The sequence below is a fragment of the Xyrauchen texanus genome, chromosome 29 (assembly GCF_025860055.1).
Source record: "Xyrauchen texanus isolate HMW12.3.18 chromosome 29, RBS_HiC_50CHRs, whole genome shotgun sequence".
NCBI classification, from domain to species: Eukaryota; Metazoa; Chordata; class Actinopteri; order Cypriniformes; family Catostomidae; genus Xyrauchen; species Xyrauchen texanus.
In genome coordinates, this window is record NC_068304.1 from 12867609 (window position 1) to 12895574 (window position 27966).

General features: G+C 37.6%; 1 protein-coding gene across 1 annotated transcript; it reads right to left on the reverse strand.

Annotated features, from left to right (window-relative positions):
- Positions 1–3327: 3327 nt before the first annotated feature.
- On the reverse strand, positions 3328–27880 carry LOC127623339 (cleavage stimulation factor subunit 3). The gene is made up of 21 exons (XM_052097759.1): positions 27686–27880; positions 26959–27060; positions 26701–26796; positions 17260–17292; positions 15037–15134; positions 13429–13495; positions 13304–13338; positions 13066–13192; positions 12745–12822; positions 12056–12218; positions 11732–11841; positions 9237–9353; positions 8783–8857; positions 8549–8692; positions 8323–8425; positions 7793–7862; positions 5944–6139; positions 5168–5318; positions 4857–4951; positions 4696–4756; positions 3328–3647 (listed from the first exon to the last, which is right to left on the reverse strand). Exons 1-21 carry the CDS (start codon positions 27710–27712, stop codon positions 3445–3447), a joined length of 2151 nt encoding a protein of 716 aa, XP_051953719.1. The 5' UTR covers positions 27713–27880; the 3' UTR covers positions 3328–3444.
- Positions 27881–27966: the final 86 nt, after the last annotated feature.

Genomic DNA, 27966 nt, shown 5'->3' on the forward strand with positions numbered 1-27966 from the left:
CATCTCAATGCTTGGCCAGTCACAGCACAAAAAAGACACTTTACCTTTATGTGAAATACTCATTCATATAAATATAACCCAAAATCATAAATGAAACAAGTTTATGGACATGTTATGCATCCACTACTCCTAGACTAGCTTTGAAAAGGGAAGGTCTGACGTCCTACAGATCCTGTTCCCGATGAATGTATTCTTTGTTGTTATGTAACAGGGATGGTGTTCAGAATGAGCGCTTTAGAAATAACTTGAGGGAACAATACAACTGTCTTGTGACCTGCTGTGCAAATTAGGCGTAGCATCGACAATAGCTGGACAACAAGAGCTATAGGAGCTAATAAGAGAAAATCCAGAACAACAGACATCTGCATTTGATTCAGAATATAGATGCAGGAAATAGGCGGATTGATAATTACAATCAGATGTTGAATTTAACAAGTGCTCTTTTCCTAGTTTTGTGATTTCTTTTATATAGAGTGAGGTACATCCAAATAAATGTTGTCAGCGATGTCATTGGTGTAGACAATTTCTGTCTTGAGACAGTATTTGGACAACTGCACCCCTTTGAAGCTGAAGCTTTTAAAGACCCCTTGAAATGGCTTGATGAGAACAGCTTTCTTTTCTGTGTTGACGTATTTCATATTGAAACAGGAAGTTTGGATGGGACATTGAAGGGATCAGACCGTCCATTGTACATAGCTGCCTTCATTTGTTCCTGGCAGGCAGCAGATGACCTAACCCCATCCCTAATCCTAACCATATGGAGCCTGTAAGACCCTGTTTATCCCAGGTATTAGATATGTTTCAGGTGATCTGATCACAAGTGCTCAGCACAAAATACAGGTCTAAATGGGTTTTAAAACATTTTGTGATCGGATCACAAAAACCACATACAAAGGTAGGATCAGTAAGCTTTAGCCAGAATGATTTATTGGACTTATGGTAAAGTTTTCATCTCTAGTGAAAGGAATTCTGGGTTACATTTATATTTATGTACTTGGCAGACACTTTTATCCAAAGCAACTTACAGTGCACTTATTATAGGGACAATCCCCCCAGAGCAACCTGGACACACAATGGTGGTGGCTGTGGGGATCGAACCAGCAACCTTCTGATTAACAGTTATTGCTATTATGTAGTTATGTAATAAATGAAGAATGCATCTGTATGTCAATGTATGTATATCATGAGCTGGGACACATCTTTGCATTTTGCTTTGCGATTTAACTGGAAAGGAGCAGGGACGGAGCAAGGGCGTGGCCAGGGGTGGAAGTGGACCAAAGCCTGGTCACCCCACTCGCAATTGCCATTTTTGTCATTTGTTGTCTTCGGCACGATTTAGTTATTCTTTCTACACAAACAAACCACCATAAAAGTGAATAGGCTTTGGCTATTTCACATCACTAAATCACATAAACCATGATTGGCTACTAGTCAGTTGCAGGTGGTCTTAGGGGGAGGGACATTATAGAGAGCATTTGATTGGACAATACATTGTGTAGTATAAGATTAGTCATCAATATTTTCGCCTCATTTTCCTGGAAGAGACAACTATCAATTTTAAATGCGTGTATCTACTGAAGCTTTATTTTGTGAACTTTAAGGAGTGTGCTAGCATATAGGTGGCCTCAAAGCAAAAAATATATATGGACTAAAAGCCACCAAACTCTTATTTTGAGTGTTGAACTTCATATCCTATTCATTGCGACAAAAACACGACTGTCTATCATACTTGGAAAGTAAAACTAAAACTAAAGGGATAATTGGGTAAACCCAATATTTATGCTGATATCTCACAAAACCTGTTAAGAGCTTGAACGTGTTAAATTTAATCCCAAAACTGAAAGAAGATATTTTACATTTTGCATAAAGAAAATAAAGCCCATTTTTTGTCATTAGGATTTTTGCATTGATATTTTCAAAACAAATATGTACCCTTCTAATTCTCATTACTATAATGAGATCCTATACTCTAATGTATAGATCCAGTATAATGATATGAGATGATTTCTCTGTTGATATTCACATTTGAGGATAATTTGAATTATAAAAAAAGTGATAAAATATCAAGATGCATTTTACAAAATTTAGGAAATTCCAGAAAATATGCATAATTTCATGATAATGTCACAATAAAAATACATGTCTTTTTCTTTATGAAAAATGTAATTTTAGGGTGAAATGTGAGCTGGACTTGTTTTCATGAATTGCCAAAGAGTTGCCGTTTACAGAATGGGTTTTCAAACTGGGTCCGGACACCCCTAAGGGTCCACAAGAGGTGCAAGGGGGTTCATGAAAAATTTCAGAGAGAGATAGAAAAAAAAAAAAAAAGGATAAATATGTTTACATTATTTGACATTATTACTTAATCATTAGATTAATTACAATATTTTATAGTATTGACAGCCATTGGAAGAAATAAAATCAGAACTAAAAATACATCCACATATATTTCATATATGATGAGAAGAAATATTTGTAAGAAATACAGTTTGTAATTTCCTATTCTCTGTAAAATTAGTAGTTATTGTTTCTTATATTCTTTTAAAACTTAATTTTTTATTATTGAATTGAAAATGTTTCTCCTCAGGCTAATACATCTTACATTACTCCAGGATAAGAAAGATATAAGATAAGACTATAAACTTAAATTAATATGTTTTCCAGATAATATTTTCATAATCTCTTTTGGCTTTACACCCTCTAAAGAGGATCATCAAATTTGGAAGTCATTGACATCAAAAACTTTGAAAATGTCTGCACTATAGTGCCTCCTTGTGGTGAGCAAAAATACAGTTAAAGTTTGTTTCAAAGTATTCCTCTGCATCATTGCTAAAACTACAGCACTAATAAGTTCTATAAATAAATAATGCTTATAAAGCAACCAGCAGATACTGTTTTATTGGAAGTTGTGTGTGATCCTCAGATCACTACAAAATGATCAACTTTTCCATCACCAGAACTACACATGGCAAGTTCAGAACTATGAGGCAAATCAGAATAAAAACTTTATACAGTATAAACCACCCAGTTTTAAAAAATAAAACTGTTTAAAAAAAAAAGAAACATTAAAGCACTGAACAAAAATGAACAACATCAGAGATGCATGACGGGAAGGAGACAGTATTCAATTATCTCTAGCGATGAGTCAGTCACAATTAGTCACAAACCACTGCTCTCAAACACAAGTCAACACTGAGGGATACATTCCTGTACATCATCCATTGGCCGGTTCAGTGTAGGTGTGCAGGCTTCACAGTAAAACCAGGTTGGAAGCTGGAGTCAATATGCCTTCAGTGAGATGGGCATGTGTGTTATTCAGAAAGAAGAGTGTGTGTGTGTGTGTGTGTGTGTGTGTGTGTGTGTGTGTGTGTGTGTGTGTGTGTGTGTGTGTGTGTGTGTGTGTGTGTGTGTGTGTGTGTGTGTGTGTGTGTGTTTTGGGCTGGCTCATCGGATCCTCTTCTGCTGCCGTGCTCGGTAGATGTCGTGGATGGGAGGTACGATGGATCCTTTGTCTTCCTCTTCATCTGAATCAGCGTTTGGTCTTTTCAAGGATTTATTCGCCAAAGTGTGGTTCTCCACAGGCCCGTTGCCTTCGCTGGCCATCTCTAACTGTTTGCCAGTTATTAACTCTACAGCACCGTCTACCGCTGGAGAGAGAAAGATGGACGGAGAGAGTTAGTGGGTGGAGTTAGTATGTAACTGTGCAAAACCACTGTACTTGTCTTGAAAGTATTTGAGTGAATCTCACAAAACCTGTCCATAACATGTCTGTCATATTTCACCCCAAAATAATGTTCTTCAAAGGTTTTTTATATTGTAACATTTCTCTAAAATCTCATTTCTGTATTGCAAAAAAAAAAAAAGGATATATAATTCTCATTAATGTAATGTGAAATAAAAATCTGATTCTCATTAATGTAATGTGAAATAAAAATCTGATTCTCATTACTGTAATATGAAATAAAAATCTAATTCTCATTACTGTAATATGAAATAAAAATCTGATTCTCATTACTGTAATATGAAATAAAAATCTGATTCTCATTACTGTAATATGAAATAAAAATCTAATTCTCATTACTGTAATATGAAATAAAAATCTAATTCTCATTACTGTAATATGAAATAAAAATCTGATTCTCATTACTGTAATATGAAATAAAAATCTGATTCTCATTACTGTAATATGAAATAAAATCTAATTCTCATTACTGTAATATGAAATAAAAATCTGATTCTCATTAATGTAATGTGAAATAAAAATCTCATTCTCATTACTGTAATGTGAAATAAAAATCTCATTCTCATTACTGTAATGTGAAATAAAAATCTCATTCTCATTAATGTAATGTGAAATAAAACTCTAATTCTCATTACTGTAATGTGAAATAAAAATCCTATTCTCATTACTGTAATGTGAAATAAAAATCCTATTCTCATTACTATAATGTGAAATAAAAATCCTATTCTCATTACTGTAATGTGAAATAAAAATCCTATTCTCATTACTGTCAAGTGAAATAAAAATCTGATTATCATTACTGTAATGTGAAATAAAAATCGTATTCTCATTACAGACTGCATTACACTAGTGAGAAAAACTGTGGTAAAGATTGCTTATCCTAAAACTCTCAACACTTAAATGCTTCAAAGTTAGGGTTTTATAAGACTCAGCACTAGAAAGATGACACTTACTCTCTGGCAGTACACATCTTCTGAAAGATTCCATTAACTCATCTACTTGCACAAAGGGACCCTATAAACACAAACATACACATTTCATTGAAAATACTTCAAATACATTATATAAGGTTTTTGAGATGCTACAGTTTAAGAGGGAGAGGTGTTGAACTGACTGAAAAACAGCTGGGAGGAGGCAGCAGCTTCATGAGAACAACAGCAGTGGGAGGAACAGGAAAGACTCCTCCAGGAACAGGGTGCAATCCAGGAGCTGCCAGGAACAAGTTATGTTAGATTTGGCTAAATTCAGGTGGTTCCAGAAAAAAGTAAGAGTAGAAGTACACTACCAATCAAAAGTTTAAACACAATGTACTTTTTCAGTAATTATAAATAATCTGTCAAAAATTTGACAGGTAGAGTTTGGCATTTAAACTTGTCACATGTATGTATGTATGTATGTATGTGAGGTGTTGATGGAGATGCTCACGTGCAAGATGGCGTGGCTGGAAAGGAATCATCTGGCTGGTGTCAGGTTTGGGGTATTCAGGTTTGCGGTCTGCCTCGTCTTTCATTGCTGGGGTAGAGGGAGTGACCACTGCCTCTTGGATCAGTGCTGCATACTTCGCACGAGAGACATCCTGCCATTTGGCACATTCAGATGATGAAGTATTGTTGGATCATTAGCTATTCATGAATTTACAATGAATATTGACTATTAAAGGGCTAACTAACAATATGAGCTGTGTAAAGTATTTGTGACAAAAATTTTAGTAATGACAATTAAGGCCCAAAACATACTTCACGCAAATCATGAAGACAAACACATCTAGCTACGTAAACTCGAGTTCATGCATCAGTCTATCCGAAATGTGCCAGAACGTATTCACAACAATGCAGGCATGAGTTGCATTCTGAGCATTGCCATTAGGGGCGCTGTTGTAGGAATAATGTAAACGATATTCTACTATAGTCAGTTTTTTCTTTCAAGTCAACTACTGTCATGGCAGAGCAATAGTTTGAAGAAAACTTTGCAGAATAAGTTTGCTAAACTGCTGACATGTTTATAGCAATCTATGTGAAAAATAACACAAACGGTTTAATGGCACAGACATTTGAAGATAATTATCTCTCCCCATGAGTACTTTGTTACCACCACAGCAAAAAGGAACCTACGCGGAGTATATATTACGAGATTTGTAAAATGCTGGCTAAACATTCACAACTTGCTGAGAGTATTTTCTGGTATTTTGTTTCCTAGCTCACCTTGTAGCCAAGGGCTTTGAGCTCACAGGGGGAGCAGGGATACAGATCCATGAATTTGTATCGATCCACTAGCAGAGCTGTTTCCTTGCCCTCATACTCATCCTTGAAGGCCAGAAAACGCCTTCGCTCCACTTTTAGGATACTGGCCAAATCCCCGATGTTGCTCTCAAAGGCCAGGAAGCGTGCCCAGATTTCACTGTGCCAGAAAATGACACATTGACATCAGGAATGTCATGTATAGTCTCACACTGATTTTAACTCAGGGTTAAGAAATGTTTCACATTTGTCATTAAAAAAAACAGGTTAGCATTTGTGATATATCCACTAGAACATTTTAGCCCTTTTGGGATTATCAGTCAATATTTAGCTATTTTGTGATTATCAGTCAATATATAACTATTTTGGGATTATTGGTCAATGTTTAGCTATTATGGAATTTTTTGTCAATATTGAGCTATTTTGGGATTATCGTCAGTATTTAGCTATTTTGGGATTATCGGGTTAATGTTTCGCTTTTGTGGCATTTTCAGTCAATATTTAGCTATTTTGGGATTATCCTCAGTATTTAACTATTTTGCAATTATCTCCCAATGTTTAGCTATTTTGAGATAATCGGGTTAATGTTTCACTATTGTGGCATTTTCAGTCAATATTTAGCTACTTTGGGATTATCGGTCAAAGGGTAGCTATTGTGGAATTATCATTCAATATTTAAGAATTTGAATGAAAAGCTCTCGATCTACCGGTCAATTTTCGTTCCTACCCTCACCTATGGTCATGAAGGTTGGGTCATGACCGAAAGAACTAGGTCGCGAGTACAAGCGGCCGAAATGGGCTTCCTCAGAAGGGTGGCGGGCTTCTCCCTTAGAGATAGGGTGAGGAGCTCAGTCATCCGTGAGGAGCTCGGAGTAGAGCCGCTGCTCCTTTGCGTTGAAAGGAGTCAGTTGAGGTGGTTTGGGCATCTGGTAAGGATGCCCCCTGGCCGCCTCCCTAGGGAGGTGTTTCAGGCACGTCCAGCTGGAAGGAGGCCTCGGGGAAGACCCAGGACTAGGTGGAGAGATTACATCTCCACACTGGCCTGGGAACGCCTCGGGGTCGCCCAGTCAGAGCTGGTTAATGTGGCTCGGGATAGGGAAGTTTGGGGCCCCCTGCTGGAGCAGCTGCCCCCGCGACCCGACTTCGGATAAGCGGTTGAAGATGGATGGATGGATGGGATTTAAGAATTTTGGGATTATGAGTCATCTCAACTATTTTGAGATTATAGGACAATATTTAGCCCTTTATTATTATCTGTCAATATTTAACAATCTTTGGATTATCTGTCAGTGTTTAGCTATTTTGGGAATATCTGTCAATATATATATATATACCCATTTTGAGTAAATCAGTCAATTATTTAGCTATTTAGGGATTATCAGAATTATTAGAAAACCACGCCCATTCGGTCAGTTAACAGAAGTGTGTGGCAGGGCGGAGGGCGGGGCCGGGTCGTGATTATACACACCTGGTCCCTTATCAGGCTAATCAAGCCTCCGAGAGGGATAAAGGCCGACTACGGAGGATTGTGCGGCAGAGAGAGATAGTTTACGGACATGTCCGTCATGTGTGTGTGTTTTTGAACATGAAACAAGTTAGCCGAGGATTACATTAACCCAGAATTAAAAAGGTCCCTGGAGAAATTTGTATAATGTGTGACAAGCTCAGTATATAGCTAGCCATATTCAAGAGCCCATATAAAGGCTTATATTCTGAATCTGCACAGATGACCTGTTGGTGTTCCATAAAGGTTCTCTTTTGTAACAGAAATCAATGGGATAATTTGCTTAAAAAAAAAAACAACAACACTAACCCAGATTTCTCAGGGGACATACTCCCAGATGTAAGGACTCTCTCAAACAGGACTCGGGTATTGTTGTCCTCTGTGGTGGAAGAAAGGGAAAACAGCTTAATAATTTGCCATTTCTTTTAAAACTCATTCCTCGCCAGGCTTTTTGCCTGATTTATTTATTTTTTTATAATAGCCTAGCAACAAGATAAGAGTGCCAATGTTTACTGCATGGTAAACACCATCTCCTAGCCATCTGCTTTATAAAGCAGACAGATGGTTTGTTAGGGTCTGATAAGCACTCCGATACCATCCAGCCTGTGTATCAATAAACAGTCTTTCTGATAGTGAAAGTGCCATTTTGAGGACATGTCAATGACACACAATCTCTCATTGTTTTGGTGTAAATTGTTTTCCGCTAGTGGTCACCAAACATAACCTGCTCACAATATAGATTGTAGGAAATGACACAAGATCAATAGCTACTAATTGCTTAGCAATGAATAGGTGAATAGTCTACATGGAGGATATTTGTAAGGGAATAGTGTTCTTACCGTTTAGATGAGAGAGGTAATCAATGTAGGCCAAAATGTACTCAGGAATGTCACCATATTTCTTTAGTCCAAGCTCAAATATTTTAAAGGCCACAGATTTGTCCTGTTGGCAAGGCAACATACATTTAATTCCTGTTGTTTATATCACTCTTTATGCATTCATCTATGTATTTCACAAAGACAGAAGAAACTGGTAGAATGTGGACTACAGTGGCCTAAATGTTACCTTGCTGCAGTAGTATTCCATAAGAGCAGCAGTGACGTACACATGATGCCGTGTTCGAGGGTCCTCTCTGGCCTTCTTAAAGATGGAACGGCCAGACTTGATGCCCTCGGCTCTTCTGGCAAACTTCATGTACTGAATGTAAACCTGAACAATAGACAAATGCATCACAGGTCAGTATTTTCATAGAGAAACATGATTCTTTAAGCATTTTGCTCAAATGAGAGTTTGACTCACCAATGTGGGGTCAATGTCTTCTATTGCCAGAAAGCGATTGTATATACTATGAACTTTCTCATGCTTCATGCGACTCTGAAACACAGATCAATTACAATAGGGGTCAAATGAGATGTACGTTACTGTATCACTGAGTTGTGTGTCCATATTTTTCTTGCTCTTTTGAAATAAAAGAGTTTGTTCAGGCTCTCAACCCCCAGTTCACCCAGAACATTTATGGAAACTAAGCTGCCAAAGTGCATCAAACACTAATCACAACAGAGGTCATTTACACACATAAGTCTCACAGCCGGAAAAAGTCACGTCAAATTGATTTATCCCTGTTTTTGGTGTAGGGAATCTTGACTAACATTATAAGTGTGCCTTTGGGGGAAACTATGAAACAAAAGTGAAAATGGCCCCTTTAAAGACATGACAGCTAGGGTCATAATTAGGTCAGTCGAACAAGCCTCACCTCTTCATAATCTGCAAAAGAGAAATAAAGCAGCATATTCTTCTTGAGTAGAGTTCCTATGGCACGCTCGTAAATGTTTGCTGCCTCGTCACTAAACAGCTTGGCATTATTCATGTCCTGAATAAGAAGATTGGGAGTAAAAGCAAGAGAATGAGTGAATGCTAAAACCAACTAAATTAGAGAAAGCATGTTGCAACTCATTTCAAATTCATGTACAGTAGAGGTAGACCGATATATCATTTTTACAGTTTAATCTGTGCCGATAGTTGCTTTTTGGAACTATCTGTTATCGGTCTGCAGTTATATAGTGCCTTTTTTAACCTTAGCGGATACCAAAGTGCTTTACACTGTGTCCCATACACACACACACACATACACCAATGTCGGTAGAGCTGCCATGCAAGGCGTTAGCCTGCCATTGGGAGCAACTTGGGGTTCAGTATCTTGCCCAAGGACACTTCGGCATGTGGAGTCGTGTGGGCCGGGAATCGAACCGCCAAACCTGCGATTAGCGGCCGACCCACTCTCCCAACTGAGCCACTGCTGCCAAAAAGTTGGGAAAGTATGAAAATGCTACTAAGAACAAAAAGGAGTGATTTGTTAATAATATTCAACCGTTGCTATATTGGAAGCACTACAACTACACATCATATGATGTTTTTCCTTGTGAATTTCATTGTTGTGTGAACATGTACAGTAATTTCAAATCAGATGATTGCAACACGCTCGAAAAAGTTGAGATGGGTAATTTAAGACTAATGTGAAACAGATGTTAAACAGGTGAGGCAATTGTGTCATAGTATATAAGGAGTCTCCAAAAACAGCCTAGACCTTCAGGAGCAAGGATCATTTGAGACTTGTCAATTTGCCAAGAGATTCTTCAGCAAATAATCCAGCACTTTGAGAACAATGTTCCCCAAAGACAAACTGGAAGGATTTGGGGCATTTCACCCTCTACATTACACAATATAGTTAAAAGATTCAAGGAATCTGGTCAAATCTCAGAGCATAAAGGGCAAGATGAAAACCACTTCTGAATCTACATGATCTCTGATCTTTATTAAACCTTTGTTAGTCAACACCACTGCCGCTGCATCCACAGATGCAAGTAGAACAGTGGAACTGTGTTTTTTGGTCTAAGGAGTCCACATTTCAAAAAGTCGTTATGGGCCAGGGGTGTGTATGTTCCCATGGCATGGGTAACTCGCACATCTGTGAGAACACAATGAATGAAGACAGATATGTAAAGATTTTGGAGCAACATATACTGCCATCCAGCACCATCTTTTCCAGGGACGTCCCTGCATTTTCCAGCAGGACAACTTCAAACCACATACTGCCCGGATTTCAAGTGCATGGCTGTGTAAACAGAGATTCTGGGTGCTAGATTGGCCTGTCTGCTGTCCTGACCTGTCACCTATTGAGAATGTATTATGAGCGCATTATGAAGCACACCATCCGCCAATGAAGACCCCGTACAATTGTGCTTCTAAAGACCTACATAATGGATGAATGGGGGATAATTAGACTTTCTAAACTTAACAACCTTGTGTCTTCAGTGCACAAATGCTTAATGTTAAAAAGTGTTATTATAAGAAATGGTGATGTTTTACAGTGGTAAACACTCGACTGTCCCAATTTTTTGGAGCGTGTTGCAATCACTTGATTTGAAATTACTGTACATTTTCAAAAAACAATTAAATTCACAAGGAAAATCATTATATAATATATAGCTGTAGTGCTTGCAATTTAGAAAAGGGCGAACATAATTGACAAATCGCTCCTTCATCACATTCATCATGTCTCCAACTTCTTATCTGTGTATATGTATATACACAAAACTCTTCATCTGGTGAATACATAGGCTATAAAACTCTTAAAGGGATAGTGCAACCAAAAATTGTAATTCTCTCATCGACTTTTTCCACCACCTTAGTTATCGTATCAGCACAAACCACTAAAGGTCGACATCTAATGTACAGTGAGTGTACACATTACAAACAATATAAATCAACATAACAGTTTGAGTGAAAAGCTGAATTGAAAAATGAATTGCTTTAATGACATCATACACTCGAGCTGGCATGCACTTCAAATGTTTTTGCAAAACCTGATGATCTATGTTATCCAGCATTATTTGATAATGTTTCAAAGAGCATCTTGTATGCTTCGACGGAAGCAAGAAAAACCAACCTTTTAATCTGACCCAAGAAGTTGGTCAATGTCACAATTTGCCCATATGACTTTATTCCACAATGAAAAATTAGAATGAGTATTCCGGTTCGCCTTTACTTTTGTGCTCCGGATAAGAAAGTCATACAGGACCACATAAGGGCGAGTTAAATATGACAGAATTTTAGAACTTTTTTAGATGAACTATCCCTTAAAATTGACTGTTCATTTCCAGGTTTAAATTACATCCCCGTACATAACACTGGCAGTTCAAAGATGTTGACGGAAATCAGTGTTTAATATAAAATAATGTGCAAACCAACCCCTTTTTCCGCCAGCAGTTTACTGGACTGTTCCAGGTACTGGGCAGCCTCGTACCAGATGTCAGGATGATGTCCCAGTACCAAAAGACACTGCTCATAGGCAAACATAACTGCAGGAGACAAAGAAAATATATTTCAGTTAAAAATGCCCAAATTTAACTGAAAAGAAACCTCAGACACACATGCCCAGTAACTAAATCATATCCATGAATATTTCACACCGTATTCTACAATGTACCAGTAAAAACACACAGAGATTGGCTCTCAGCGCTCTATCAGAACCTGCTGGAGATTTTTCTGGAAAAATTCAAGAGGATGAGTCACCTCTCTTGGTGATGAGTGTCTGATCTTCTGTGCGCAGTGGGTTGCTCTTCTCCCATTGGATGTATTTCTTCCACATCTCCACCTGCTGGGCTTCCTGTGGGGAATTCTGTGGCGGCACTGAGGGGGCGTTCCGGTCCAAACCCTTCATCACGGTCTCGTACTCCTACAAGAGATTCAAATCACACAATCAGCATGCAGAAAGAACCAAAGGAACAAGACACGAAGAAATCAATGGTCTTAGTGGTTTTAAGAGTTCTCTATATCAGATATTATAACTTCCAGCTTAATATTACACGTAAATATAAAATATTCAGAGAATAAATCATTTAGGTGTAATATAAAGGGATAGTTCACCCAAAAATGTGTATTCTTCAATTTACATGGATTTAGCCACTGCAGTCTTACGGACTACTTTTATGTTTCCTTTGTGATTTTTGGAGCTACAAAGTTCTGGTCAACATTCACTTGCATTGTATGGACCTACAGAGATGAGATATTCCTCTAAAAATCTTTGTTGATGTTCAGCAGAAGAAAGAAAGTCAGGGATGGCATGAGGGTCAGTAAATGATGAGAATTTAAATTTTTGGGTGAACTAACCCTTTAACTTACAAAAATAAGTACTTTGGCAGTACCATAGTACAGTGATTGTATCAACTGAGCATGTGACAGTAATAACGGTTTCAACTCACCTTGGCAACTCTTCTGGCGTTCATGTAGTCCCTGCTCCGGTCTTCAATCATTTTTTTGGCCAAGTGCACATTTATGCCCTATAAGATGAAACAAAGGCAATTTATTGCTAACAACAGATAATACATGTACATTAAAATCAATTATGGAGAATGACAGGGTCTGATTCATGCACGTATATTTCAAAGTCCAAAGTTTGGACACTTTAAACCTATTGATCTAAAGGTTTATACTTAAATGAATTAAATTAGTTTGGTAGACACATAAAAATTGTGCCTACTTATGAATTTCTTTACATAATTTAGAAATGATTACGCACTTACCTCTTCATATTTACTGTAATCCCTCCATAGCTGTTCAATGTTAATCATGGGGTTGACGCAGCCCCTCTGGTACACACGTCTAACGGCTGTGATGCGCTGATTCTCTGCGTATGACCCCACGGCCTCTCTACATGTCACATAGAGACCTTTTTTGATGCCTCACAACCTCCATTGAACATTTTTAATGACTGTATACAGTAAATGGGGGATTTTTAAAGAATCTATTTGATGCACTTACACTCCTTTGAGGAAATTGATGTAATCCACCCAAATCTAATAAAGAAAAAAAGGTTTTTGAGTGATAGATCATGACGGGGCTGAAAAGATTCAAGATTATTCAATCTTAACCATCAAAACACTCACCTGATAGGACATAATCTCCATTCCAATCTTATCCAAGGCAAAATCGTATGCCTGCGCCATCTTTTCCCTGGCAAAGAGCAACACATTTATCGATCAAAACTCACAAAAGTCGCAACAAACAAGCAATTGAACAAGTCAGGCCTGTTTTAAATAGTAAAAGACTGATATATTGGCAAGGCTGGTTATTAATTCAATAAAACAGCTCCTGCTTGGACAATTAACAGTAGTAGTAGTGTTAATGAATATGTTTCTGTTTTCAAAATGTTTTGAGTGTAAAAATAATTTAATTACATTTTGTGTATATCCATTTTGCTGTCATTACATTTTATTATATTTATTAAAGCTGTCAATTTTAACGCGTTAATTCAGGGCAATTAATTACATTATGTAAAAATAACGTTAATTAATGCAATTATTAACACCCCCGGACTGCAAAAAAGGAATTCGGAGCACTTAAAACTTAAAGGAATAGTTCACCCAAAAATTGTAATTCTCTCATCGTTTACTCACCCTCATGCCATCCCAGATGTGTATGATTTTCTTTCATCTGCAGAACACAAATTATGATTTAAAGAAGAATATCTCAGCTCTGTAGGTCCATACAATGCTAAACGACTCCAGTGGTTAAATCCATATCTTCAGAAGTGATATGATAGGTGTGGGTGAGAAACAGATCAATATTTAAGCCATTTTGCTAAATTATACTCCCTGTCCAGTAGAGGGCGATATGCAGAAGAATGTGACAGTTAAAGTGGAGATTGACTGAGCAGGGAGGAGAATTTATATGTCATTGATTTAACCACTGGAGTTGTATGGAACACTTTTATGCAGATGTTTGGACCTTCAAAATGTTGGCACCCATTCAGCTTGCATCGCATGGACCAGAGTGCTGAGAAATGCTTCTAAAAATCTTAATTTGTGTTCAGCAGATGACAGAAAGCAGATGGCATAAGGGTGAGTAAATAATGAGAGAAGTAACACTTTCATGTTTTTACAAGTCCCAGACAGCAGGGGGCAGTAAGTGCATCTCCAGCTGTACAGGCAACAAACCACACTTACTGACAGCACAAGATGAGGACACTTATTATTGTGTTCAAACACAGCTGGACAGAATGCAGCTTTGAATGCAGTGGTCCTTAGACGTATTTCTCTTTCAAACAGTGTTTCACTTCACATAGCACCCCAAAAATGATGTGTTTAAGACAACGCATGTGTACATAGACGTGCCCTTAGAAAAGCCCTTATAATAAGTCTATCATAGACAAATTCAATTGCAAAATGGATTGCAGGCAACAAATAAGTTTATGTTATTGAAATAAACAATATAATGTTTTCTAAAGCAACTTCAAGCATTGCCTAATCAATTCATAACTCATCTGCCACAATAGTGTAATGTACTTTTTTTGGGGGACTTTTGAAGCAAATATTAAAGCATGTGATTAAGTCAATTAATAAAATATTATGTGATACATTTTCTTAAAAATTGTATTCGATTGACTGCCTTAATATTTATATATCTCTATTCGATTGGTCGATTCTACATTAGACACTGGAAAATATCAGCTGACCACTAGCGTAAAGCAATGAAAACAAAAGCATGTGACGTACTTATAGCTGGGCAGTTTTCCTTTGGTTTCACGGACATATGAGAGGTAGCACTTCCACAGGTCAATGTGCAGAACCTTCATTAAGCACCTTTGAAATAACTGAGCAAAGACATTGAAATGTGAATGAACTCATTTGACACTTGAGACAGAAAACGGAGTACACTTGCAGCACAGTACTATATCTTTGATTCATGCATACACACTTTTGAACTATTGTAATCCCTTAAAACAAGTCCTGATTCAGAATCACAGTTGTTACCATTGTTTACCTAAACAATGGTAAGCTTGAGACTTACAACTGAAGTCTTGACTTTAAATATGGAAGATAAATGCAGAACACATTTTAAAATATTTTCCCCCTTCCTGTTACCTTTTTTGTGCATTTTTCATAGTAAATTGTTTTAGATCTTCAAATGAGATATAACATCAAACAAAGGAAACCTGAGTAAACACAAAATACGGTTTAAAAAAACACCTATATCACCCATGTGAAAAACGAACTGCCCCCTTAAACTTAACAGCTGGTTGTGCCATCTTTAGCAGCATCAACTGTAACCAAATGCTTCTGATAACTGAAGATCAGTCTTTCTCAATGCTGTGGTGGAATTTTGGCCCACTCTTCTTTGCAGAACTGATTTAGTTCAGCCACATTTTCAAACATGAACTGCCTGTTTAATGTCCTGCCACAGCATTTCAATCGGGTTCAAGTCAGGAATTTGACTAGGCCACTCCAAAACTTTCATTTTGCTTCTTTTGAGCCATTCAGTGGTGGACTTACTCTTATGCTATGGATAATTGTCTTGCTGCATAATACAGTTGCGCTTGAGCTTCAACTCACAGACTGATGACAGGACGTTCTCCATTAGGAATTTCTGGTAGAGATCAGAATTCGTTTACCTCAATTATAGCAATTTCCCCTGGCCCTGAAGCAGCAAAGCATCCCCACACCATCACACAACCACACTTGACCGTAGATATAATGTAATTCTGTGTTTTATTTTTGCCAAATGTAACGGGACCCCTGTCTTCCATAGTGTTCCACTTTCGACACATCAGTCCACAGAACATTATCCCAAAGGTTTTGAGGATCATCAAGGACTGTTTCGGCAAAATGATTTCTGTGTTAGCAGTGGCTTTTCACCTCGCCACTTTTCCATGGATGGCATTTTTGGCCAATGTCTTTCTGGTAGTGGAGTCAAGAACAGTGACCTTAACTGATGCAAGAGAGGCCTGCAGTTCCTTGGATTTTGTCTTTGGCCTTTTTGTGACTTCCCGGATGAGTCATCACTGTGCTCTTGGAGGAATTTTGGAAGGTCGGCCACATCTGGGAAGGTTCGCTACTGTGCCATGTTTTCTCCATTTGGAGATAAAGGCTCTCACTGTAATATTTTGGGGTCCCAGATCTTTTGAAATAGTTTTGTAACCCTTCCCAGACTGATGTATTTCAATCACCTTTTTCCTCAACATTCTCTTCTCGACCTTGGCATGGGTGAGACCTTTTAGCCAACTTCATGCTGCTGAAAATGTTTTTATTTAGGTGTTGATTTGATGGAACAGGGCTGGCAGTAATCAGGACTGGGTGTGTCTTAGTCCAGCTAAACCCCATTATGAATGCAGTGTCATAGATTTGGGGATTTAGCAACTGAGTGGGGGGCAAACACTTTTTCACACATGCCCAGTATTGGATAAAGTTTTTGCTTCAATAAATAATATTATCATTTAAACTGTATTTTATGTTTACTCAGATTGCCTTTGTTTTGTGTTAGATTTAGTTTGAATTTTTTAAACAATTTAGTATGAGATTTATAAAAAAAACTGAAGAAATCAGGAACGGGGCAAAAACTTTTTCAGAATAAATGGTACATGCTCAAAAGACCATGGTGTTTATCTGTTACAGTATCAAATTAACCAAGGCAATACAATAATTTTTTTTGAATACGATGAATCAGAAACATAAGGGTCATGCAAGGTTGGTTACAATCTAAGATCTAACAGAAGTAGGTAATGACATTCTGATATCTAATATGAGCAAACAGGACATTTGGATTGAAGAAGGGTGATATTTTTATTCCACTAGCTTCATGTTTACTCTACCAGAGCCTTTGAGGGTCTAAAGTGGTGACCTACATTCTGCTCAGCTCGTATGTTAAACACCTGCGTCTGCTGCAACAGCACACAAAATCAATACATTTGACTATTTGTGGCATTAACAGTGAATGCTTACCTTTTCAACCTTGTCATAGTTTTTAGCCTTGATCTGTGGACAGATTTGAAAACCAATAAAGTTAACAAGTGAGCATCTTTAACATGACTATATTATGAGTTCTCTCTCACACACATGCACAAATAATCCCTTTGGAGGTCAACAATGTGAGATTCACACAAACCTGCATAATAATCACTAGTTCTGTTCTCAGTATATTATACTGTATATTAAGTGCATATGCTGCATATATTAGTCACGGGGCTCTATAGAGTTTGAAGGAATGACTCATCAATGGTGTTTGGAGTTGTGATAGACCGGTATGCATTGTGCATGGCAATTAATCAGCGGATATTTCACCATATTGAGATTGACATCAGCAGATAACAGTGTCTGATTGGTTGATTAACAGAAGTCGTCATTCTGCCTAGTGTCAGTTACAAAATCTATCATCAGCCTTGTCAAAGGATAGTGCACATTTTCATTTTTCAAATAACTAGTATTGTGTGAAATAAACATTTGTTAAATTTTAGCCATTTTATATGCATCTTTACTAAAATTATATTTATATCACCCACCATTAAAATATATATATATATATATATATATATATATATATATATATAAAATTGACCACTCAGTCAGGTGTCATGTGTCACATCAGTGCTCTACATTGTACTACTGAATCTAGTCCTGAGTCAGGAGTTCAATTCTCATTATCACTTGAAAAATAAGATAAAAACGGGCTGTCAATTTCACACTTTCAGTGCAATTATTTATATAAATATTTTGCATAAAAAAAAAATGCACGGAATTAATCATGTTCCCGTATGGTAATAAGGAATATTCCTATCATCAGAGCAATTCAAGCTTGATTTACCAGCTTTTTGCAGCAGAGGGCAGTAAGTGCAACACCAGCTGTATAGGCAACGTGCAGCTGTACAGACAACAAACCACACTCAGGCTTGCTCATCACCAAAGATAGCACAAGAATGCGTTCTTGCGTTCAAACAGCTGGACAGGGCGCAATACTGCATGCAGGGATCAAAATACATGATTTTCTAAGTTTCAAACTATGTTTAACTTGACACAGCGACCTAAAAACACAGATTATGATGCGACCCAACTGAAGTATGACGCTCCAAAAACTTCTGTCTGAAGCAGGTATACACTGACGTCCTTAGAAAAGCCTTTTTAATAAATCTACTTCAGACAGATTGAAGAATTGAATTGCAAAATGGATTACTGTGGAAGCCAATGATAGGCTTATTTTCAATAATATGGATATAAACAATATATTGCCTTTTAAAAACACTTTTTGCTTTGTCTTATCAATGCTTTACTCGTCTGTTACAATATAGTAATACATTTTACCAGAAATATTATTTTTGTTTTATAATAATTTATATTTATATTAATCTAACTATTTAGAATGAATCATTATATATTAAATTGTTATTTGAGGAGAGTTCTTGGCAAATATTTATATATGCAATTAATTGGCAATTAATTTGATTAATTAATTTACATATGTAATTTAACAAAAAAAATATCGATTGACATCTCTAAAAAATACATATTATAAATAAAATGTTTATAAGAAAAAATACCCTTGCACATCTAATTGGTTATCAGTGGGTGTGTATGAAAACATAAACAAACACTAGCACACAAAAAAAAAACAGCAATGTTTTGGTCATGCAAACTTCATCAGGCATTTCCCTGCAATAATTATAAAATGCCTGACCAAAATGTTGCTGTGTAAATTTGCAATATTTTTTCCAAAAGCAACAGAAGTGTGTGGGACTATTTCTGTTTAGCCTCACAAGAACAACACAAAAAATATGGGTATCTGAGGTTAAGAAATTTGTCCTGGATGCAAACCCTAAAAATGCTGTTGGATTGACCCAATTGTTTGCAGGACTAAACTCTTAATCTTGAACAAACTAGATTTAATTGGAGCCAGAACAAAAAGCTAATACTTGGCATGCCAGTGTTGGCACAAATCAGAAGTTTTTTTAGAAGTAAAAATTAACAACAACTAAGAGAGTTTGTATGTGTATAGTATGTGTATGAAAAGTGCACATGTCGATTATGAAACAGAAATGCATTAAAAGGAATATTCCAAGTTTAATACAAGTTAAGCTCAATTGACAGCATTTTTGGCATAATGTAGATAACACAAATTTATTTAGACTCATCTTTAATCATGGTTACAGTGAGTCACTTACAATGGAAGAGATTGGGGCCAATTATTGGAAGGTACAGTGCATCCGGAAAGTATTCACAGCGCTTCACTTTTTCCACATTTTATTATGTTACAGCCTTATTCCAAAATGTATTATATTCATTATTTTCCTCAAAATTCTACAAACAATACCCCATAATGACAACGTGAAAGAAGTTTGTTTGAAATCTTTGCAAATTTATAAAAAAAAAATAATAAAAAAAATATCACATGTACATAAGTATTCACAGCAATTGCCATGACACTCAAAATTGAGCTCAGGTGCATCCTGTTTCCACTGATCATCCTTGAGATGTTTCTACAACTTGATTTGAGTCCACCTGTGGTAAATTCAGTTGATTGGACATGATTTGGAAAGGCACACACCTCTCTATATAAGGTCCCACAGTTAACAGTGCATGTCAGAGCACAAACCGAGCCATGAAGTCCAAGGAATTGTCTGTAGACCTTCGAGGCAGGATTGTATTGAGGCACAGATCTGGGGAAGGGTACAGAAAAATGTTCTGCAGCATTGAAGGTCCCAATGAGCACAGTGGCCTCCATCATCCGTAAATGGAAGTTTGGAACCACCGGTACTCTTCCTAGAGCTGGCCGCCCGGCCAAACTGAGCGATCAGGGGAGAAGGGACTTAGTCAGGGAGGTGACCAAGAACCCGATGGTCAGAGCTCCAGCATTTCTCTGTGGAGAGAGGAGAAACTTCCAGAAGAAGAACCATCTCTGCAGCACTCCACCAATCAAGCCTGTATGGTAGAGTGGCCAAACGGAAGCCACTCCTCAGTAAAAGGCAAATGACAGCCCGCCTGGAGTTTGACAAAAGGCACCTGAAGGACTCTCAGACCATGAGAAACAAAATTCTCTGGTCAGAGGAAACAAAGATTGATCTCTTTGGCCTGAATGGCAAGCGCCATGTCTGGAGGAAACCAGGCACCACTCATCACCTGGCCAATACCATCCCTACATTGAATCATGGTGGTGGCAGCGTCATGCTGTGGGGATGTTTTTCAGTGGCAGGAACTGGGAGACTAGTCAGGATCGAGGAAAAGATGAATGCAGCAATGTACAGAGATCCCTAAGCACACAGCCAAGATAACAAAAGAGTGGCTACGGGACAACTCTGTGAATGTCCTTGAGTGGCCCAGCCAGAGCCCAGACTTGAACCCTGTGGAGCGGAGGGGGGCGGGGCCGGTCGGAATATCGCGCGTCCGGTCCCCAATCAGCCTGATGAGGCGCGCGAGGGATAAAGGCGGCCGGTGACGATGGTTCGAGAGAGAGAGAATTACGGACATGTCCGTCATGTGTGTTTATGTGTTTTTGAGTTTAAGTTTCTCATTAAAATATAATTTATGTTGACAAGCCGGTTCTCGCCTCCTCCTTGCCCATCCTTCAACTGTGTTACAAACCCGATTGAACATCTCTGGAGAGATCTGAAAATGGCTGTGCACCGACGCTCCCCATCCAACCTGATGGAGCTTGAGAGGTCCTGCAAAGAAGAATGGGAGAAACTACCCAAAAATAGGTGTGCCAAGCTTGTAGCATCATACACAAAAAGACTTGAGTCTGTAATTGGTGCCAAAGGTGCTTCAACAAAGTATTGAGCAAAGGCTCTGAATATTTATGTACATGTGATTTTTTTTTTTATCCCCGTTTTTTATTTGTAATAAATTTGCAAAGATTTCAAACAAATTTCTTTCACATTGTCATTATACGGTATTGTTTGTTGAATTTTGAGGAATTGAATAAATTTTGGAATAAGGTTGTAACATAACAAAATTTGGAAAAAGTGCTGTGAATACTTTCCAGATGCACTGTATATAAGGCAGAAATATGAAGCTTTTATTTTTTATAAAAGCACTAGAATGAATTCTTCTGTTAAGACTTGTGGATTATTTGAGCTGTAAATAGCTATTATTAGTCATTTCAGGGTTTTAAGTTTTATGCCATTATGTCATCATGGCAAACGAAGTTGTAAAATTGGCAAACTTTACACACATAAGGCAAGTAATTTTATCACACTACAATCATGTTTACATGCATATTGTTTATATCTTTTGGCTATACTTTTGAAACCGTGCGTATTTTAAAGAGGCACTATTATGCTTTTGGGGGTTTTACCTTTCCTTTAGTGTGTAATGTAGCTGTTTTTGCATGTAAAGGATCTGCAAAGTTACAAAGTCCACGCCAAAGGGAGTTACTCTCTCCCACAGAAAACACTGCCCCTTAAATGCCTGAAACGCCTGGTTTGCAGTCCAGCCATTACTTCCGTGATATAGCTACGTCACTATGTAACACATTTGCATAATCCCCACCTCAGGAATGCGCTGCTCAGGAAGCCTCGGGAGCTGAAACTCAGTTATGGTAAAGGCATTACATATCTGACACACGCTTTAAGCGGTTGACCAATCACAACAGACTGGGCGGCAGCCCAATCATAGCAGACTGGGCTTTTCGGAAAGGGGGGTTTAAAGAGACAGGAGCTTCAACAGAGCGTTTCAGACAGAGGGTGAAAAAAGGTGCTGCAACAATGTACAGTGTGAAAAAAGAAAGTGTTTTTTGAACATTAAAGCATGTAAACCTATTCTAGTAGACCCCCAAAAGGGGATTTTCTCCCCAATTTGGAATGCTCAATTCCCAATGCGCTCTAGGTCCTCGTGGTGGCGTAGTGACTCACCTCAATCCGGGTGGCAGAGGACGAAACTCAGTTGCCTCTACGTCTGAGAACGTCAATCCGCACATCTTATCACGTGGCTTGTTGAGTGTGTTACCGTGGAGATGTAGCACGTGTGGAGGCTTACTGCTATTCTCCGCGGTATCCACGCACATCTCACCACGTGCCCCACCGAGAGCGAGGACCACATTATTGCGCCCACGAGGAGGTTACCCCATGTGACTCTACTCTCCCTAGCAACTGGGCCAATTTAGTTGCTTAGGAGACCTGGCTGGAGTCACTCAGCACACCCTGGTTTCGAACTTGCGACTGCAGTGGTGTTAGTCAGCATCAATACTTGCTGAGCTTCCCAAGCCCCCATATGGTCTCTTTAACGTTCAAAAATTGGCCCCCATTCACTTCCATGTTAAGTGTCTCATTGTAACCCAGATTTGACCTTTTTGTAAAGAAAAGGAGGGGCAAGTCGAAATAAATTTGTGATGTAATCAACATTATGCTACAAATTCTTTCGATTGAGTTAAACTTGTTTTGGAACTGAATATCCCTTTAAGTTTTGGAAATATATGACTGATGATACAAAGAGACAATGCAAGAGAATAACTCAATACAGATGTTACACTTGTTAATGCTTTTATTTCACTTATTCACACAAACTTCCTTTGCCCAACACAAGAATCGAATTATCACAGATGTTGTTGTTATAAAGGGGAAATATGTGACAGTGATAAATGCAGAAAACTTACATCTATGAGGGAGATAATCTATTTTAATTCTAAAGAAAATTCAAAACCTGAACTGTTTTTGCCTTGAAGAACAGCCTGCAACAAACCATCTCCAAATCTAGCAGTGCTAATTGTTGATTATTGAAGTTTAACATCAGGAAATCTAAAATCGTGCAGTATTTCCCTTTAAATACAAATGCATAAACACATGCTGTGCCACACACATCAACGACACTTGCAGTCTTAAAATGGCTGTCATCATTTGGAGAAACGGCGCACAACGGTATTTGAATTTTCGTTTTTAAATCTACATTTTAGGGGGACCACTGAAAAAGATGACTGATGACATCACTCTAGTGCAGTTTGGGTGTATGTAAGTCAACACTACAGTTACAAGCTTAAGTAAACCTACTGGTACAAATTTTAAGGAGTGCTTATTCTCGATAGGGTTACGTTAAGTACTCAAGTACTCCAACATCAATCTACAAGAATAAGGCATGTTCACGTGTGGACATTTTCCACAGACCAAAAATGTTCCTCGAGGAACGAACTGACGATTAGATGGGAGCAAGAGAACATCGGATACAAGTAAAAAAAAACAATAAAACCTATTAAAAAGACAAATCTGACTGGCCAGTTATCAACAAACAGGACCATCAGGATGGTGGATATTTATCTTCAGTGTGAATTTCAGTCTAATAGCCAGTATTTCCAATGCCAACATTAAAAGGTAAAGGTAGATTCATTTCTTCAGATTAATGTTGTTCATACTGTATCAAATCTCTATTTGAGAGATGAACTTCAGTATGCTGCATTCAAGGAATGGGATGATGTAAAAGAAAAACTATTACCTGGGCAGCAACAAAACTTTTAACTTACATTGTCATTCAAAGGCAAAACGTAGCAACTACAAATTTGGTAAAAATCTGGGTCGGGTTTCTAAATGGGTTCGGCTAAATTTTGCAGTAACTACAAAAACCATGTTGAAAACAAAGTAACTTGTGTGTTAGTTTAATGCAGTTACCGCATTTTGCTTTTGTAACGTATAAGCCGTTATCAGCACTGTCTGTCCTCCAGGGCACAAGGCTACAGACTGAAGACTGTTAAAAACACAAATTATTGAGACAGAGTGTGGCCAAAATGTCTACTAGGACTGGAGAAGAGTCACTGCAGCATGGCTCCTAACACACGCATGCACGTACACTCACACAAAATTACAGTGCACATTACAATTATAAAACCAAACTTGTTGCAGTTGTGCGTTTTATTACAGTCTGGAATCAGGAAACAGTTCAGTCAAAACAATGCAGTTTTGACAAAATGTGGAAGAGCTTTAACTATGATTATAATGGTAAATGCTCAAATACAGGGCAACAAATCTGATGCCCATTTTTGATCAGAATCATTCCAAAAATGCTACATTTAAAAATATTTTGTCCATAATTGTTCCTTTCAATATTTTATTTCAAGAAAGTACCTGTTGTCATTGAAAACGATTTTCTTTGTTTGCAATCAAACACATTTAGATCTCAAATCAAACAAACCAAATTTGTGGTTTAAACTAGGGCTGCCAATTAATTGCATTTTAACCATGATCAGTTTCTGAAACATAGGGTTAATTAAGCATAAACATCTGGGATATTATTCAGCTACCAAGCAAAAATTACAAGCCAGTTAATGTTGCCAATTGGTGTTCATTTTCTTTATAGGCTGTACGGATGATAATCACAAGATCTTTCAAAGTCCATTTTCACCTCAACCGACTGTTCAGTCTCTCTTCAGAAGTCTGAATCACTACTGACTAATCGGTTTCACTTTTGAGCATGTAATATTATATCACTACTATTGTAGGTTTCAAAAAGAATTAAAAATGTATCTCTTAAAGAGGACTCAAATGTAAACACCCTACAGAGTAACTCTTTCTATTGGCAATAACGCATGTGCAAAACATGAATTAATTTTGGTAAAAGGAGTCACTTATTAGTTTAGTTTTTTCACCTTATTCAACATGAGTTTAATGTAATTTTGGTGGGTTTTTTCCTTCTAGAATTGACATCTAAGCAGTGGCAGTGATTTGATTTGCAAATCACTGTATTGGACTTGCAGCCCTGTAATATTGTTTTTCTTCAAATAACAGCATAATTGTGATTAATAATAATGATTCAAATTGAGTAAAATTATTTTTATTGTCATTTAAACCATTATCACGTAACCCTAGTTTAAATTAAACAGCATAATCCTTCATTATTAACTACATTTTATAAACCCATAATTCTGTAATTGATCAAACACGAAAAATTCCATTATAAATTATGCATGGGCCAAAATTGAAATACTGTTGCCAATAAGTAAATAAAAAATGAAGCAGAAAAGACTTCTAGTTCAGTATTTTCAACCACGTTTAACAATTTGCCTTTTAAACATAATCATTTATGAATTTTAATGAAAAGAAGGCTAGTCTGATTTTCTATTAAAGGAATGTTCCGGGTTCAATACAAGTTCAGCTCAATTGACAGCATTAGTGGCATAATGTTGATTACCACAAAAATTTATTTTGACTCTTCCCTCCTGTTCCTTAAAAAATAAAAATAAAAAAGCAAAAATGGAGGTTACAGTGAGGCACTTAAAATGAAAGTGATTGGGGCAATTTGTGGAGGGTTTAAACAGAAATGTGAAGATTATAATTAAAAAAAAAAGCACTTGAATGAATTATTCTGATCAAATTCTCATTTGAGCTGTTGTTTAAATCTGAATATTTACAGTCATTTTAGGATATGATATTATATCATCATGTAACAAAGATGTAATATTGCCATTAACTTTGCACAGAAAAGGTTAGTGAGCGATTTAATGACACTAAAATAATGTTAACACCCATATCTTTAACTGTAAGAATTGGCCCCCCATTCACTCCCATTGTAAGTGCCACACTGGAACCCAGATTTGTGATTTTTTTTTTTTTTAAATAAAAGGAGGGACTGGACAAAAATGTGAGTGGTAAATCAACTGATATTTAATAAAGGGAGATAATATTGAATAATTTTCCAAAATATTTATTAAAGAAAAATGCAAGGGACGGGAGAATGAACTTTGTGAAGGATAAGCACTCCAGTTCTGCTGGCATAGATTCAATGTGGGCCTGGAATAGATGACATGGTGTGCTTCTAATGATACTTACCATTATACGTTTAGAAAGATTCTTATGTGCCCCTAAGCTTACACGTAACTTTAAATGTCATACCATGCCTGTTTCATATCGAAAAATATAGATCAAAATGATTGTGGCCAGGTGTTCTGTAGTGCAAGTGTTCACTTGTCAAATACCTTACAATCTGCCTCTTATAGGTGGGTGGGATTTTAAAAACGAAAGGTACCTGACTTCATATTTTAGAATGGAAACGAGGAACTATGGATCAGTAATGGCAAGAAATGGGGGACCAGAGAGGGAGAGGGGGAGAGAGAGGCTAACATGGACAAAACCTGATTTCTTTCGTAATTACAAATCACAACAACCTCAAAGAAATGACACAGGAGGCAAGAAATTGACACAAGTAATAAAGGCTAAAGCACTCCAATACTATTAAAATTGTTTTAATGCTGTTGCAGATAAAACATGCAACAAAATCACCTCATAAAACTGAAAGGTATAAGGCAAAAAAAAATTGTTTAGGACCCCTGAATGATACAAACTATGAGTATTTCCCTTGACGCTATGAATCATTGCAGTTATTGTGCACTGTTGGTGTTGTGTTAATGTCACATTGTTGATCAAAATGGGGATAAGCACAGTCATGCACAGATTTCATCAAAATAAAATCAAGTATAACCTCAGCTTCAATGTATAGTTTCCAGAATCTGCCCGAACTGGGAAACTGGGCGACAAGTCGCTCATATGTCTTCCTTGCTTTGTCTATGGGTTGATTCTAAAAGAATTAAAATGCATTTACAAACAGAATCACAGTGGGACTGTAAGCCCCAAAGACCATTTACATCAAATAGAATCAGATCTGCTGTTAGAAACCCTCCCGTCCACTCCCAAACATGTTACCCCAGGTAGAAAGAAATGCAACCCTGTGCCACTAAACCTGTGCTTCTCGAATCAGTATGCTCCAAGCGTCGAGGTCATAAAGATTTTCTTCCAACTTCTTCTCTGCCTTCTTCACCTTCTCTGGGATGTACTCTGCTGCCTGTTGAGAAAAGCACAAAAACACCCCATGTGAAGCAGTTACCCTTGAAGCATCTGTTCCACCCCAAAACCAAGACATACACTTTAATAATGGTGTGATTCCCTCATTGTACAGAGGAACGCATCTCAATCACTGCACATTTGGGGGTCTCCCTTATCTAGCACAAGTCTTTCAAATAATCAGCTCATTTGTGAAGGGCTCAATGACTTCATTTGGGTGCAAAATAGGTGTACATGAGACCATTTGTGCTATATACAGTTCAGTGACCACCAATGTATTAAAATGGTCTATATACAATGAAGTAATCTGAAACAACCAGGCAGTAACTGCCCTGCAGGTGTAAAAGAACTACAAAAAACAGATCATTTAATGATTGATTGCATTGAGCTGCAGTATTACAACACTGACACTTGAGCTACAGTATTACATAATCACTTATCTGTTCTGCTACGCCAAAAGTGCCACTAGTTTTAAGACTTTAAGCAAAAAAAACTGCACAAATAAACGACGCATTTAGCGAGTGTGATGGTATAATAAATACAGTATGTTTCTTTCGAAGTTCTGTCAGCAGTAAGGCCGCAATACACGAGCGATCTCAAACGCTCCACTTGTATCTTTATTTTACCTGGTCTGGTGCAGGTTCAGTGGACATCGTGGAATATGAATGCGTTCGGGGTGAAGAAATGTCGACGGCGCTACTTTCACATATAAACTGGTTGCAGACGGTGATTATTTGCGCATTGTTTATTTGTGTCGACTCTTTGTGCGGCAGCGCGTCTCTCGCCGTGCGCTAAAATGGCAGCGGCGTGATCGAACTCTGCGCCACGCCCACCGGAAACGACTTATTTCAAAATAAAAGCCTCCAACAACTAAATTAATTTTAAAGTGACATATAGTAAAAAAAAA